The sequence below is a fragment of the Pteropus vampyrus genome, unplaced genomic scaffold (assembly GCF_000151845.1).
Source record: "Pteropus vampyrus isolate Shadow unplaced genomic scaffold, Pvam_2.0 Scaffold16, whole genome shotgun sequence".
Lineage (NCBI taxonomy): Eukaryota > Metazoa > Chordata > Mammalia > Chiroptera > Pteropodidae > Pteropus > Pteropus vampyrus.
The window spans coordinates 2,585,866-2,601,505 of NW_011888797.1; the positions used below are offsets into that span (position 1 = coordinate 2,585,866).

Here is a 15,640-nt window from a genome sequence, read left to right on the forward strand (position 1 = left end):
ATATCACTATTTCCAAATTTGTTAATATATTCATTTATAATAAATAAAACCACCTAAAAGTTAACTGTAACTATATAAACAGACTTTTCAGAAAAGTGGTACATCACAGAAAGAAAAGGTTTCACAGCCTTGTTAATACATATAATCAAACATATGGAAAGTAACAGACCATTTATAAAAGTAGAAAAATATAATATTATCAAGTTAAACTACCTTGATCCAAAATCAGGAGCTACAGAATATATATGTATGCCTATTTAAATGTTTGCAATGAAAATTTCAAAGAAAAAGGTTTTAAGGTAAAGTTAGTCTGCTGCTATATTAAGAAGCCAATAATATAGAAGACTGAATCAAAGGGCACTGGAGTAAAAATTGCATCACTCTTCAAGTGTAGAAAAACGACAGTTTCGACCTAATTTGACTATAATTATAGCATCTCCAATCACTCCCAATTCTGTGGTCCTACGTAGAACTCTAACATTTAGCTGTAAAATGTATGGATGAAGAGCTATACAGATCTAAGATCATGAATTACATCTACTTTACTTTTTCTAGTTTTATTATTAAAATTATTTGGTAGATTATTGTTAAGTCATTTCAGGCTGAGTGCTTTCCAGCAGAACATCAAGTATTCCCACCATATATTACTTAAATGTAGCTGTCCCATTTAATAAGATCTCATTAAGTTGGTTGTTGGCAGATTGGGTATATCCTAGATATTCTCAAAGGTCTTTTAAATTGTCAGTTAGTAGAGGGAGATGCTCCCTCTGAGAATTCAAAAGGAAATTTCCTGGGTGATACTCTGTTCTTGTTATTCTCCATTTTTAATTGGCAGCTCATTGTCTATTAGGGAGTTCAATCTAGAAGAAAATTTCTGCCACCAAATGTTTTTGGCAACAGAGACAAAGAAGGAATGGATGACATTAAAGGACACATCTGTATCCATTTGGTCCTCTGCAACTGGTATAGCGAAAAATACAAACCACAATCTAAAAGACATGACTGGATCACATGAATCACTGTATTAATTAAATATGAAAGCAAGAACAAACATAATACTAAGATGTGATGAGAAGGGACTAAATGTTATAATGTTATTAGGTGTAGGAAAGGGACCTCCAACATTTTTAGACAAGAAACATATTTTTCACTGAATTTGTGATAGCAAAATGAAGATTTACCCCTTTCATTTCTAAATAATCACTAAGTTACTCATCATGCTATGGATGTTCAAAAAAGAGATAGACATGGTGTATTTCCTTAGAAAGGGAACAATTAGGAAGAAAAGAGAAAAAATTACAAAATAATTCAGTGCTAAAATATCTGGTTTTAAGTACAAAATGAGTTCAGATTTGGGGAACCATATAATTGAAAGCACAAATCTAGGGTTTGATGGACAAATCTTGACAGTGGGGATGGTAGGTTAGAGTGGTGAATAAATAAACTCAGCTTGTGGCTCAGACTACAGAAAACTTTGGCAGCTAGGCAAAAAGCCTCAAGAGCGGAGGCAACAAAATGGCATAAGAGTATAAAATAAGAATTTTGTAAAGAGTACTTTCAACATGTATGTTTCAAATATATTCAGAAATAAGACTAGACTAATTCTGCTTTTTTGGTAAGAAACTACTAAGCAAGTAATCTTAATGTACTAGTAGTATTAATGATAAAAGAAATGCATTACTAGAAATTTTACTGACTTAAGATTAAAAAAATTCTAAGGGTGAAAATGAGAGATAATTACTTAAACTTACTATTTTACCCTTCAATAATTAAAAATAATGAGTCAAAAATAGGTCAATAATCAAAGGCTGTGTTGTGTTGGGAAAGGAGAAGTGGCCTGTTTCAAACATAACACTAATAAACAACTATACCATACAAAAAACCACCTACTACTGTACATCTTCAGAGACGTGGAGAGGTTAAAAAAACAAATTTAGCAGAAACTATCACAGTGGTGAGAAAACTACCTGAGGCCACCCCAGAGGAGAATTAACATCTTATTTAACTTACATAGATAATCAGATATATTTCTGAAGGATAGGAATTGTGAGAAATTTTGTTACATTTAAAAATAAACCTCAAAATTAAACTCTCAATCACACATACAAAAATACCATATGGTAGTTTTCGAGCAGATCATATGTAATGATTTTATCTTCAAGGACTTTTCCTAAATACAAATACCAGTTATACTACCTTGCAAATATTAGTATTTCATTATTTCCAAGAAAAATTTTGATATACTTTGTAACTTAAAATTTGGCTGTATGCTGTAAATGTGGGCAAGTATTCTTATCAGTCACATCAGTAGACTTTCAAAATAAACCTGAAAAATGTTTATGGATATGACTTTCATTTATATAATTCACTTACTGCAACCACATGAGGGCCACATAAAGCAGGCTTAAGTTACTGCAATCACTGATATGGTAATACGCTTTATGAAGTACTGGTTTTGTATTTCATCTACAAGGGCACAAGAGAGAGAACAAAGAATTGAATGCTAGAGAGTACCGTTACCAGTATACGATCATATAAAATTTCAGAAAATTCTTTTATCACTTTATAACTTTCATTCTATTATAATCTTTCATTAACATATTATTTCATTGATTGAATTTTAAAAAGTCTACAAAAGTGATTAACAGGTTGTGGTATAATTTTTGGATAGTTCTTATAAATACAAAGTCCTTATGTTCCATTTGCTGGAGACAAACTATTACCAAATTTAACACAAACTGTCTACTTTATCCGCTTCTTAAAGAAAGCTCTTGTTAGAACTATGAAAGAATAGATCTTCTTTAAAATGTTATCAAAAATTAGAGAGAATTTTAGATGACAAGCAGAGAACTTTATTTCTAGAATTATTTAACCATGACATTATAATGAATAATATAAATTCTCCTGATTTCACTTTGTACCTAGAATTATTTAGACACAGTTTATTTGCTCCTAAATGGAGATTAACATCCCAAGGGATGCTTCCTTGGCCTACCTTTGAAGGCTCTTTCTCCCCTTCATTCTCTGTTTCCCACAAGGACTCTTTTTAAGTAGATCACATATTTTGTGATTCCAATTGAGGTAAAGATAGGGGAGGAAAACTCCATCTTAACTAGGGATCTTGAAGACTCTCAAATATACATGAACAGAGGTAATTTGGAAAGAACTCAGCTAACATGGGGTACAGAGAAGACGTGAAAAACATTCTTTTTCCTCTTATAAAATTTTTCAAAATATGACACTATTGGCTTATGAGTATCTTAGGTAATTTAGTATTCCCTTATCCAGTGATTTGTTTAAATCCCTAAAAAAACATTCTTACTCTATTTTTTATATCCCACTACTCCCATTTCTTAAAAAAATGATGACAGCTAGAACATGACAAGTACTAATATCCCATGTTTTATAGTCAAAGTGAATGGCAGGCACATTACTTGCCTCTATTATTTTCGTCTTAAACTAAGAATTCCTTGGTTTCTTCTAGAAGCCAATTTTCCTTCACTATAAATTTTATCTATTATTTTAAAAGATATTTGTGGGGGAGGAGGAGGAGGAAAGGGATTTACTTGACATCCTTTGTAGTTACAGTGAGTACTGGGTCTTCTATTTCTTTTGTATCCCCCAAAGTACTAAATGTTGGCTATACTAAACATGTTTAATAAATACTTGTTGATCTGACTTGTTCTTACAGAACAGTACTGTTTTTAATATACAAGAACATCTGTTATTTGGCACTAACTGGGAATGAGATGTTCTGTGAGTTTTTAAAATAATAAGCTTAACCCATTAAACACTTATACACCATTTTTACCTTCTTTTGGAGGTTGGGGATAATAAATCTTTCCAAATGAATATGTACTATTTACCTCTCACATAGAAATTTAACCTTCTTTTGATGATGCTGGGTCATAATTATGAACACCAGTATTTATATTTTCCTGTGCGTATGCATACAGATACACACAGATACTTATGTTTATGTGTATAAGAATTTATGTTTATGCATATTTTTGCATACGGTGAATATAACGAATGACCATAAAGGATATGGTATAGAACATGAGGCTGAATGGCTAGCAATCCTACTATTTACTTGAGAATTTTCTTCTTTGACACATCTCCTGTCAGATGCGTTGTCTGATAATGACATCTTTTTTCTAAAGACATGGTGACAATTTTATTCATTCCTTTACCCACTTACTCACTGAGTACCTCCAAGAGCATCCCTCCAGGTGCTGTGATAACTCTGAAGTGGTAAAGCATGGCTGATTCCGCAAACTACCTCATTAGTGAAAAAACCAGAGTAGTCTACACTAGAATAATTTTCCTCATCTGAGAAAAGTCTGTTTCTCCTCACTCTTCTTCCTCATCTGAAAACTGAGTCAATGAAGTGTGAAGAGAGGACATGACATCCTCATTTCAAGAACTGAGTATTTTAGCAAAGATATTTTTCAAAAATCTAAATTCTTCACAAGCAGAAGTACAATCCTATTGATTTTATTAAACGCTACATTATGCCCAATTTTGATTAAAATATACAGGTAACACGAACATCTGCTTTTTCAATATTATAAAAAGACCTAAACTTCTTAAAGAACCTTAAAGTAGAAATAGCATAGTGTAGTGCTTCAGAGCCAGACTGACTGGGATCCTCATCTGCAAAAAGGGAATAGTAAGAGAACACATCACATAGGATTAATTCATATGAAATACTTATAATAGTGCCTGGTCACATATTATTATCTAAGTCAATAATTCTCAACAGGTGGTGGTTCCAACATCTCAGGGACATTTTTGATTGTCCTAATAATTGGGGTGCTCCAGGCATTTGGTGGATGAGAAATAGGGGATGCTGGATATCCTACATTGACTTTCAAATGCCAGAGTGAAATTTAGAAAGACCTCACAAGGTGGGCACATTTCAAGACAGGAGATATGTTTTTTTGTGATCTTTGTTAGTACTCCATACCATGACAAAAACTGAATTATTTTGATACCATCCATATAAAAACTGGCTGATTTGCAAGAATATTATCTTTCCTTATTTTATCAACTTGACATCCTATAATTTGTCTTGCCATGTTATTTCTATTTTGATCAACATTATTTCTCTCTTTTATTTACCATATTTAGTTTTTTTTCTGTTACTCCGGACAGGAGTTTTTATCCCCTTAACTAGTTTTGCTCAGGGCTATGACACTGCAGAACTCCAGATGGCACTATTTACATTGTACGCTATGCAAACCATATCCCCGGAACTGTGCGACTTGGCAGCCTTGCCTCTGCCCTGTGTTTTCCTGTTATCTTATTTTTCTGACAGTCAAATTTATTAATTGTAAAATGGGACAAAGACTACCTCACTGTGTCTTCTTATGTAGTTGTATCTGAGTATATATACATTGTGTTGTTTTGTTTTCTTTTTTATAGAAATGTATAATATAATTAAGGTACAATAATATTTTTTATAATTATATATTTTGATAGGTTATATTTCCTGAATTTCATTTAAGATTGTATAGTAGGCATTAAAAAATATGTGTTAAAAAAGGTGGTATTGGGATTGATAAAGAACCACAGACTTAACCCAATTTTCTTATGAACTTACACAGTTTACAAAATGCTAAACTAGATGAAATCTTATATAAAATTTAATTTGTCATCTTCTATAATCACATTTCATGTAGCACCTTGGTTCATAGTTTGAATAGCTATATTACAGAATGTAGAGAAGAAAGATCTAAAATATTCTTAGAGACAAATACCATCTCAGGACAAAGTTGAAAACTGTCACTCAGGCTGAAGAGTGAGTACGAGTGAGTGATTTAAGATGCAGGTAAGCAGACTGCCTGATACTCTTATTCCCCTACTTAACAGCTTGTTCTTTTCTGTAAGTTCCATAGCCTCTCTAAACCTTGTATCCTCATCTTGTAAAATGATCTATCTGAGAGTGTAAAAATTGAACAAATTTACATAGGTAAGGCTCTTAGAGTGGTGGTGAGCATAAAGTAAAGCACTCGATACAATATTTAGTAATATTCACTTATTAATATTACAATTCATATATAGGAAATATATACCCCTGTAAGTCTTAGAAAAGCCTAAAATGGTTCTGAAACCATTACTCACAGGTTTAAAAATAAATCAGTAATTACTGAGTACATAGCACAATGACCAGCACATGACAGACACTTGATATTTGTTGAATGAATGAGCTAATCTATAATTTATTCTCAGTACACGTACTTGTTTTCTATAACAAGAGATAATAAGTGACAAGTTTTAAATGGATAGACTGATATACTAGTGCAGTGAGAACTATCTTCATTTTGTCTGATTCAGAATTTGGCAATTTTCAATAAAATACATTAACTTTATGAACCTGTTCAGGGGTTAGACAGTTTTGAAATGGTGTCCTTAAGGCCACAAATCTCCTAGCTGATTATAATATTGTATTTCTCTTGGAGATGCCAAAGTTAAACATCAGAGAAATATGCATAGATCAAAATACTGAATTTATTTTAAAAATTATATTTTTAAATTGGAACTGATTCAGAGAGGAATATCCCTCAGCTCTTTACAGTAAAAAATGTTGAGAATCCACACTGTAGGACTTCTCCTATGACATAGTCTCTTTTGTTATATATACGTGATAATGTAATATTCCTTTGCATAAGTTATACTATTTTACATAATATGTCTTAGTATTTAAGAAATTTTATTTGCTTATTCATTTGTCTTATCCACCATTTAAACTGTTTTAAAGTGTTTAATTCAGGGGCAGTCAACTTAGTACATTCACAGTGCTGTGCAACTACCTCCACTATCTAGTTCCAGAACAATTTTATTATCCCAAAAGGAAACATCGTACCCATCTGGCAGTGACTCCTAGTCTCTTCTCTCACTGGTCCTAGCACCACTATCTGCTGTTTCTATAGATTTGCTTATCCTGGAAATTTTATATAAATGGAATCATAGAATATTTTATGTCTAGCTTCTTTCACTTAACATAATATGTGTAAGTTTGATCTATGTTGTAACAGGTATCTGTACTTCACTCCTTTTTATAGCTGAATGATATTTCAATGTATGGCCATACCACATTCTGTTTATCCATTTATTTATTGATGGACATTTGTGTTGTTTCCACCTTTTCGCTATTGTGAGTAGTGCTGCTGGGAATATTCTTTTACAAGGTTTTGTCTGAACACCTGTTTTTAATTCTTTTGGGCATATACCTGTACCTAGGAGTGGAATTGGTGGGTCACATATTTAACTTTTGGAGGAACTGCCAAACTGTTTTCCATGGTGGTTGCATCATTTTACATTCCCACCAGCAAAGTATAAGGGTTCCAATTTCTTCACATTCTTGCCAACACTTGTTATTTTCTGTTGTTTTTTTAAAGAATTTTATATATATGTGGCTATCCTAGTGAGTGTAAAATGCTATTTCATTGTGCTTTTGATTTGCATTTCCCTAATGACTAATAACATTCAGCATCTTTTCATGTATTTATTGGCTATTTGTATATCTTCCTTGGAGAACTGTCTATTCCAGTTCCTTGCCCATTTTTTAATTGGGTTGTCTTTTTATTGTTGAATTATAAGAGTTCTTTATATTTTGGTATGAGGCCCTTAACAGATACCTATGCCCAAAGGTTTAAATTTTGATGAAGTCCAATTTGTCTTTATTGCTGCTGTTGTTATATGCACTTTTGGTGTCATATCTAAGAAACCACTGTCAAACCCAACGTCAGGAAGATTTGCCCCTAGGTTTTCTAAGAGTTTTCTAGCTTGCTGTAGCTGAAGATTTTTGCACTTATGTTTGTAAGGGATATTAATCTGCAGTTTTCTTTTCTTGTCATGTCTGTCTTTGGTATTAAGGTAATGTTGACCTCACAGGATTAGTTAGAAAGTGCTCCCTCTTCTTCTATTTTCTGGAAGCATTTGAGAGAATGGTGTTGATTCGTCTTTAAATGTTTGATAGAATTCACCAGTGAAACATCTTGTCCTGGGCTTTCTTTGTTGGGAAGTTTTTGATTACTAATTCAATCTCGTTATTTGTTATAGCGCTATTCACATTTTCTATTTTTTTCATGAGTTTTGACAGTTTTGTGGAAATTTGTCCATTTCATCTAGGTTATCTAATTTGTTAGAATATAACTGTTTACGGTATTCTTATTAGCCTTTTATTTCTGTAAGACTGGTAGCAATGTCCCCACTTTTTTCTGATTTTACTAATTGGAGTGTTCTTTTTTTTTTTGTCTAGCTAAAGGTTTGTCAATTTTCTTATAGCTTTTCAAAGAACCAACTTTTGGTGTCACTGATTCTCTCCATTGTTTCCCATTCTCTATTTCTGCTTCTGTTTTAGTCTTTATTTTTATCTTCCTTCTGCCAGCTTTGGGTTTCCCTTGTTCTTTTTCTAGCTCTTTAAGGTGTAAACTCAGGTTATTGATTTGAGCTTTTCTTTTTTAATGTAGTGTTTCCAGCTATAACTTTTCCTGTGAGCACTGCTTTTGCAGCATCCCATATTTTGTATATTGCATTTTCATTTTCATTCATCTCAAAGTATTTTCTAATTTCTCTTGTGATTTCTTCTTTGGCCCACTGGCTACTTAAGAGTGTGATGTTTAATTTTCACATATTTGTAGATTTTCTAGTTTTTCTTCAGTTACTGATTTCTAGTTCGTTCCACTGTGGCCCAAGAAGATGATTTCTGTAATTTCAATCTTTTAAATTTTATTTAGATTTATTTTGAGGCCCAACATATGGTTTATTCTGGAGATTGTCCCATGTGCACTTGAGAAAAATGTGTCTTCTGCTGATGTTGGGAGTCTGGAATGTCTGTTAGGTGTATTTGGTTTATAATGTTCAAATCCTCTACTTCCTATTGACCCTCAGTCTAGTTATTCTATTTAGCATATCTTTTTAAAACATGGTATCACCTTCATATGAAACTACTCCCAAGGTGACACAGGCTTTGACTGTGATTGGACAAAGATATACCTTTACCACCAACATGCAGACCAAGACCATAGAAGGCATTATTTTGGTATAGTAATAGGAATGATTCCTGGGATACAAATGGTTTTTTCCTTGGCCCAAATTGACAGCTGCCATTTTGCTGGTGTCTTTATCTGCAAATTGGCAATTCTATACTGTGAGTTAATAAAGAGAGCTGTATTGAAACATTTTTCTATTGTAGTTGGTCTCCTCAGAATTCCTTCTTTCCTTTGTTACTCTGAGAGTGTATGACACTAGTCTTCCTTACTTTAAACTTTCTGATTTACTTGTATCTTGTTTCTTTTAAAAATTTTGTCTATATTGCTTACTTTTGGCCCAAGAGGTTTGGCTTTAATAGCCAATCAGAGCATCCTTTACTTCTGGTTGGCAAACTAAGCTGATGAATTCTAAATTTAGCTCCCTAGCTATTGCTACAATGACGTTATCAATCCCCAAATCTCACTAGCTTACAAAAATAAGCATAAATTTCTTGCTCATGGATGTGTAGGAAGCTCTATTTCATAATGCCAGATGGGTCCGTATGTGCTCCATGTGTTTCTCATTTTGGGACCAGTAGCTATCTAGGACATGCTCATTTTAAAGCAAAGACAGAAGCGAGTAGGTCAAGACAAACCAAGTAAGACATTTAAAGTGTCTGCTTGTGTCAGACCTACTAACATTACATTGGCCAAAACAAATCACATGGGTAAGCCCAACAGAGTGGGAAAACCTCCTCCTATGGGAGTGGGGAAGAGAGAGCAAGCATTTGCTGAACAATAACACCATCGACCACAGCCTTGCAAAATAAGACAAGTAGGGGCAATGTAGTGAGTTTTTCAAAAAGTTAAATTTATTTAAATTAAAGGACTTACTTTGAAGTTAAACCCTTTGTTCTTTTTAGAGTAATAATGTTCTTTCTTTTATAAAATTATAGTAATAATAGAAGGCAGTAGAACTTTCAAAGTTCTTATTACTTAACAAAATAAAAAGTTGGCAACCCTCTGTCAGTCGCCAAAATTTTAGGACAATTTTACCAGTCTACAAAAATCCCAAAGTCTACTACAAGAAAAAAAATAATCACAGACCACTGAATGTAATCCCAGGACTCTCTGGCTTTTGTTGACTATTCAGAGGCTACTCCTTGGCTTGCAAAGACATTCATTTTCTCCCTTCTCAGGTTTCATTATTCCAAATGCTTGTGATTAGGAAAGTCCATGTGTGAGAGAACTAAAATGTCATTATTTATTTCTAGTGATTTAATCTAACTTTTACCTTAAAAATGGTCCCTTTTACTCTTCAGGTCTATATATAAACTTGGTTTTGTAATACTTGGGGCCCTAGAATCTTAATGTCGTATAAATCTTTCATGTCCCTGACATGAAAATTTTAACAGGCCGTACATAAAGAATAATGGCCTATGACTCTGTAACTTTAAAAAGATGAGCTCTTATGAAGATTAAAATTTAAAAACTAGCTAGTGGTTTTACTTCCAATGTGAAAGGACACATTTAATATCTATATACATTTATGGGTATTTATAAATACTAATGATTTGTCATAGCCTTATCAAACATTAAAACTGTGCAAAATAGCAGCGTTTTGTTTGGTTTTGTCCCCTCTCACAGTACTATTAAAGCAAATGAAGCAATTGGCACTCCTATGATGACTGATTCACTCACTTCGCTCCTGACTCCACAGCTTATTCCCACCTCCTACTCTGGCTCTTCATCTTGTTTCTTACTTGTGATATTCTCCAGCTTTAGGCGCTATTAAAATGTTATAGCTACCTCATCGGTTCCAAACTGGGGGTGGGGTGGAAGAATGTGATACTGAAATGTATTACATACAAAGAACACCTTGTATAGAGACTTCTGAATTGGTCAAAACACTAAGTTTTCCATGAGTCTTGCTTTTGCAAAAGAGATTCACAATTCATTATTAAATACTAACTCATCAGACAGGATCTGTGAAATAACTTCACAATACGGCAATTGCCTTTTATTATCCTACTGATTTTGCTCAATATTAGAGAATGTGACCCAATATATATTTAGATTTCATAAATGTGCAAATCTAAAATAAGAGGCAGATACGTACCTATGAATCAGCAAGGGAAGCTTCCAAAATGGGATGAGAACTTAACTCATCCCATGTTTTGAAAGTCATGTTTGTGTCATACTTACAATTTAAATGAAGTATGTTTCTTTTACAACAGCTTGTGGGGTATATATAGAAGTTACATTTTCCCTAACTTTGAAAATGTAATTCTTATTAAAATAAGGTGAAAATTTAAAAATGTGCTTATATCATAAGCAACATACCTGCAGGTATGATCATCACTCACACTTGCAATTTCTTGGCCTTCTTTGGGATCAAACACCAAATCATTAATGAAATCTGAGTGGCCCTCTAAAACCTGACATAAAGGGAAAAGTTAATAAGAACATAGGGAAAAAAATCTACAATATTCCTACTTAATATTTTTACTTCACAGCCTTAAATGCTTTCACTGCATGCTTCTCTTTTCCATAAATATTTCTTAAGCAATCTGCTATTTTTAAAGCATGATTTATACACCCACTTTTCTGGAAGGTTTATCTTGGAAAGAAGCTGATTATTCAACACACTGCTATTAGCTTGATCTTTCTTTTCTAGTATGCATTTCTTACAAAAACACACACTTTTTTACTGTACCTGTCCTCATATTACCTTCTTTCTTACTTGTTACATAAAGCTTAAATAAAAATTAAAGCTAAGAGAACTTTCTAGGGGCACTGAGATAGAGTCTCCTTCAACTACCTACCTCATATCTGCTGCTCTGCACACTCACTGTTACCTAATAAACACACAGTATGAACTTCACCTTCTAGGGTCTTTATTCACTTGTTTAATGTGACTGCCAGCACTGGAGATAGTGTAATAAGGACACAATGAAAACCACCCAGAAATCCTCTTCTGGCTACAGAAGGGAAAAAGTGGAAGGTGCAAAATGGAGGGCTATGTGAGCAGGCAAAGTTCGATTAGTTTAAATCTTTATAACTGAAATCCTTAAACAGACCTGTTAAATATCAGATACTTAAATATTTTAATGGATATTGTTCTTGCTTCCTCCATTCCTTCCAAAAACTTGAATTTGATCTCAGTTCTAAGATTAATTGAGTAGTTCTATTTGAAACTGTTTACTATTTAGAAATATATCATGAGGAAAAAAAGGATTTGATTTAAACATTCCTGTGTAACTTTAACTCAGATCCTCCAAATCATTCTCCAAAGTGTATGTCACAGTCTATAGACAAACTAAAATAACATTAAATATTTAATGTCTATTACAACTAGCACATTAACTTTTGATGGGTTAAAATATTATGTGCCACTTGGCTATCACTGGTACAGCCTTAATTAACATACATAGTACACTGTACTATTGTATAATTGTGTATAGCCCACTGTATATAGCTCAGATCATAATTTTTACTCTTTTCTAAATTGTTGGGAAGGTTTACAGTTTATCTTTGTTTTAAAACATTATTCATATTTTTGATTTACTAGAAAGTCATGAAGGCAATACTGTTCTCGCAAAAAATATGATACAATTTCAATCCAAACTAAGAGGTATTTGTTTAATTTTTTTCCTAACTTTACTGAGATATAATTGACAGATAACACTGTGTAAGTTTGAAGTGTACAACATGATGATTTGATACACATATATATTACAAAACGATTACCACCATAAGGTTAGTAAATACCTCCATCACCTCACATAATTACTATTTTGTTTTGTGTTGAGAACATTTAAGATCTATTCTCTTAACAACTTTCGAGTATGGAATACAGCATTGTTAACTCTATTCATCATGCTGTACATGAGATGCCCAGCATGTATTCAACTTATGACTTGAAGTTTATACCCTTTGATCAACATCTCCTCATTTCCCTCACTCCTAGCCCTTGATAATCACCATTCAACTCTGTTTCTATGAGTTTAACTTTTAAAAATTCCATATATAAGTGAGATCATACAGCATAGTTGACCCTTATACAATACAGAAGTTAGGGGTGCTAACCTGCAGTCAAAAATCTCCGTATAACTTTGGACTCCCCTCATACTTAATTACCCTCAGTATCTGCTGGAGACTGATTCCTGGTTGCCCCTCTCCCCAACTTTGTGGATTCCAAAATCCACAGGTGCTCAAGTCTTCTATGTGAAATGTCTTAGACCAATGAATCCATGGCCCTCCACATCCGCGGACTGTCAACCATGGATCAAAAACAATACAAGTATTTACTGAAAAAAATCTGTGTATAAGTAGACCCATGCAGTTCAAACCTGTGTTGTTTAAAAGTCAACTGTATTTGTCTTTCTCTGCATGACTTATTTTACAGGGCTAGTTCTTATACCAACAGAAAACACATATATAGGGCTTACTATGCACAAAAGCATTGTTCTAAGTGTTTCATATAAATTAGCTCAATCGATCCTCATAACCCTATGAGGCAGTTGCTATGATTATCCCCATTTCACAGATAAAGAAATGAGCACACAGAGACTGGAAATGTGACCAAAGTCTCACTGTTACTAAAGTGGTAGAGTTGGGCTTCAAATCCACATGGGTTGGCCCCTGTATCTGTGCTCTAAGCAATCTGTAAACCTGCCTTGCACAACGAGGTACTGATCGTTTGTTTCTTTGAAGTTCAACTCATATTCAGTGTGTGTTCATGTCTATTATATTCCTACTATGCCAACCGTGAATTTCTAATTCTCCATCATCTGCTGTGCCTATCCAATATTTTAATTCAATAAGTGATATCAGATTTATACTCTGTAATCCTTTCTAAGAACCTAGGTACTATGGCCTAAAATACAGTAAATGAGACCCTAAATTTCATACTTTAAAGATGACCATAAAAAGTCATTTTAAATTGGAATAAATCAAATTTAAAAAGCAAAAAAAAAAATAAATGTATGTTTTAAGATAAACTATAAATTTACAAATTATACTTGTCAACATACCTTGTATTCATTTTTATCTTGAAGATCTGAAGTAAACAATCTAATTTTCATATCAGCAGCTGAAGTACAAAATCTAGAAGTAAAATAAAAACGAAACCACTTTTAGTCTCTGTAAGTAAAAATTCTCCACCTCCTCTACCTTCTCCAGTCACCAAAGCTATTTTCATAACTTATAATTGTGCTTTCCGTTGGACAGAAGGGGTATGCTATGGCTCTGTTGTAAAAAATGTTATATAGCCATTACTGAAAATAGAAGGTACTTCCATTTTTTTTTTGAAAACATACAAAAATTAGTATATTCTGGATGTACCTTGTCAATGACAAAAGTGTACAATTTTATTATAAATCATGAATTTAATTTTTAACTTTTTCTTAAAAGAATAAAAGGATGGATTATAGAAGTATCTTCATTTTAGCTAAGTCAATATTAGATATTAAAAATACTGTTACACATTTACCTGTCTTTGGCTTCTTCAGTTATCCATAAGCCTTTTTACTTTTTTTCTTCCAAATAAATTAAATTAGATGAAAAAAAAATATTTTTAAACCTATAAAAGCTGGTATATTTATATCTACTAAAGCTGGAGTAACATTTGTACTGACCTTAAACTTTAAAATATTTTTTAGTAGTTTATCAATCTACGGCATATTAAAAAAAAAAAACCTAAGCAATAAACAACTATTTTTTTTTAACTTTTAAAGTTAACCTTTAGTCCTAAAATTTTTAGATTCTCAGCATATTAGATTATGGCTGAAGAAGAAAAAAATTATATTTATATATTGAAAAACAAAGTTTTATTTCCAATTGTTTTAGGTAAATGAGTATCATACAAATCTAAATTTCTTTAGTTTTGACTATGTGAAAGTTAACCATTTATTTCTCAACCAATTATTTAATAAAATTTAAATTATATAAAAGCAAGGCTCCTACTCTGTAGACCTAGACGTGTGGGCAAATCTCTGCTACCACAACTCTTTTCAGTGGCTGGGGAGGGGTCCATGGAGGACTTCGGGGATATACGTATCTCTTTTTGACATGTATGCTGCCTTTCATACATACAAATAAAAGATAAGAAAAACTAAAAACCAAAACTCATTCTAATTGCCTTCCTTTGAATCTGTCCTGTTACCATTTTGGATATTCATTACTTCCCTTCTCCCAGGAGAATCCAGAACAAATCTGCTACATTACTATTGTGAGGGTCTCCGAAAGCAGCTTTTCTCATAGTTATGGTTTAAAGAAATCATTTAAAAATCTCTGTTCAAAAAATCTCATCGTTAAAACAGATTAAGGCTATTTTAGTAGATTTAAAAAGCAATATCTCAGGCAAAAGAGTTTGTAAAGAAAGTATTACTAGAAAATGAGGCCAACTTCAGTAAAAACATCAGAGAACAAAGGAGTTACAGGGGTCAAAGTATCTTTACTTAAAAAGAAAATTAATGAAAGAATTTTATTAGGATTAAAAAAAAACAAAACCACAAACCACAAAACTTTATGGCTAACCTGGTGTTGCTCCCCTCTTCTCCAAATCTTTGCTGTTTTAGTTTATACATGTTAAGGACATTTAAGTCGCCCTTTAATTAAACCAGAAAACCTGAGAGAACTGCAGTAAGGAGAACAGTTTA

General features: G+C 32.8%; 1 protein-coding gene across 1 annotated transcript in view; it reads right to left on the reverse strand.

Annotated features, from left to right (window-relative positions):
• NUP37 (nucleoporin 37) overlaps positions 1–15,640 on the reverse strand; it is a 40,970-nt gene that overhangs the window by 11,269 nt on the left and 14,061 nt on the right. The window contains exons 4-5 of the mRNA XM_011386814.2: positions 14,015–14,087; positions 11,322–11,416 (exon numbers count right to left, since the gene is read on the reverse strand). Of these exons, the coding sequence (XP_011385116.1) occupies positions 11,322–11,416; positions 14,015–14,087 (168 nt within the window). The remainder of the gene's footprint in view (positions 1–11,321; positions 11,417–14,014; positions 14,088–15,640) is intronic.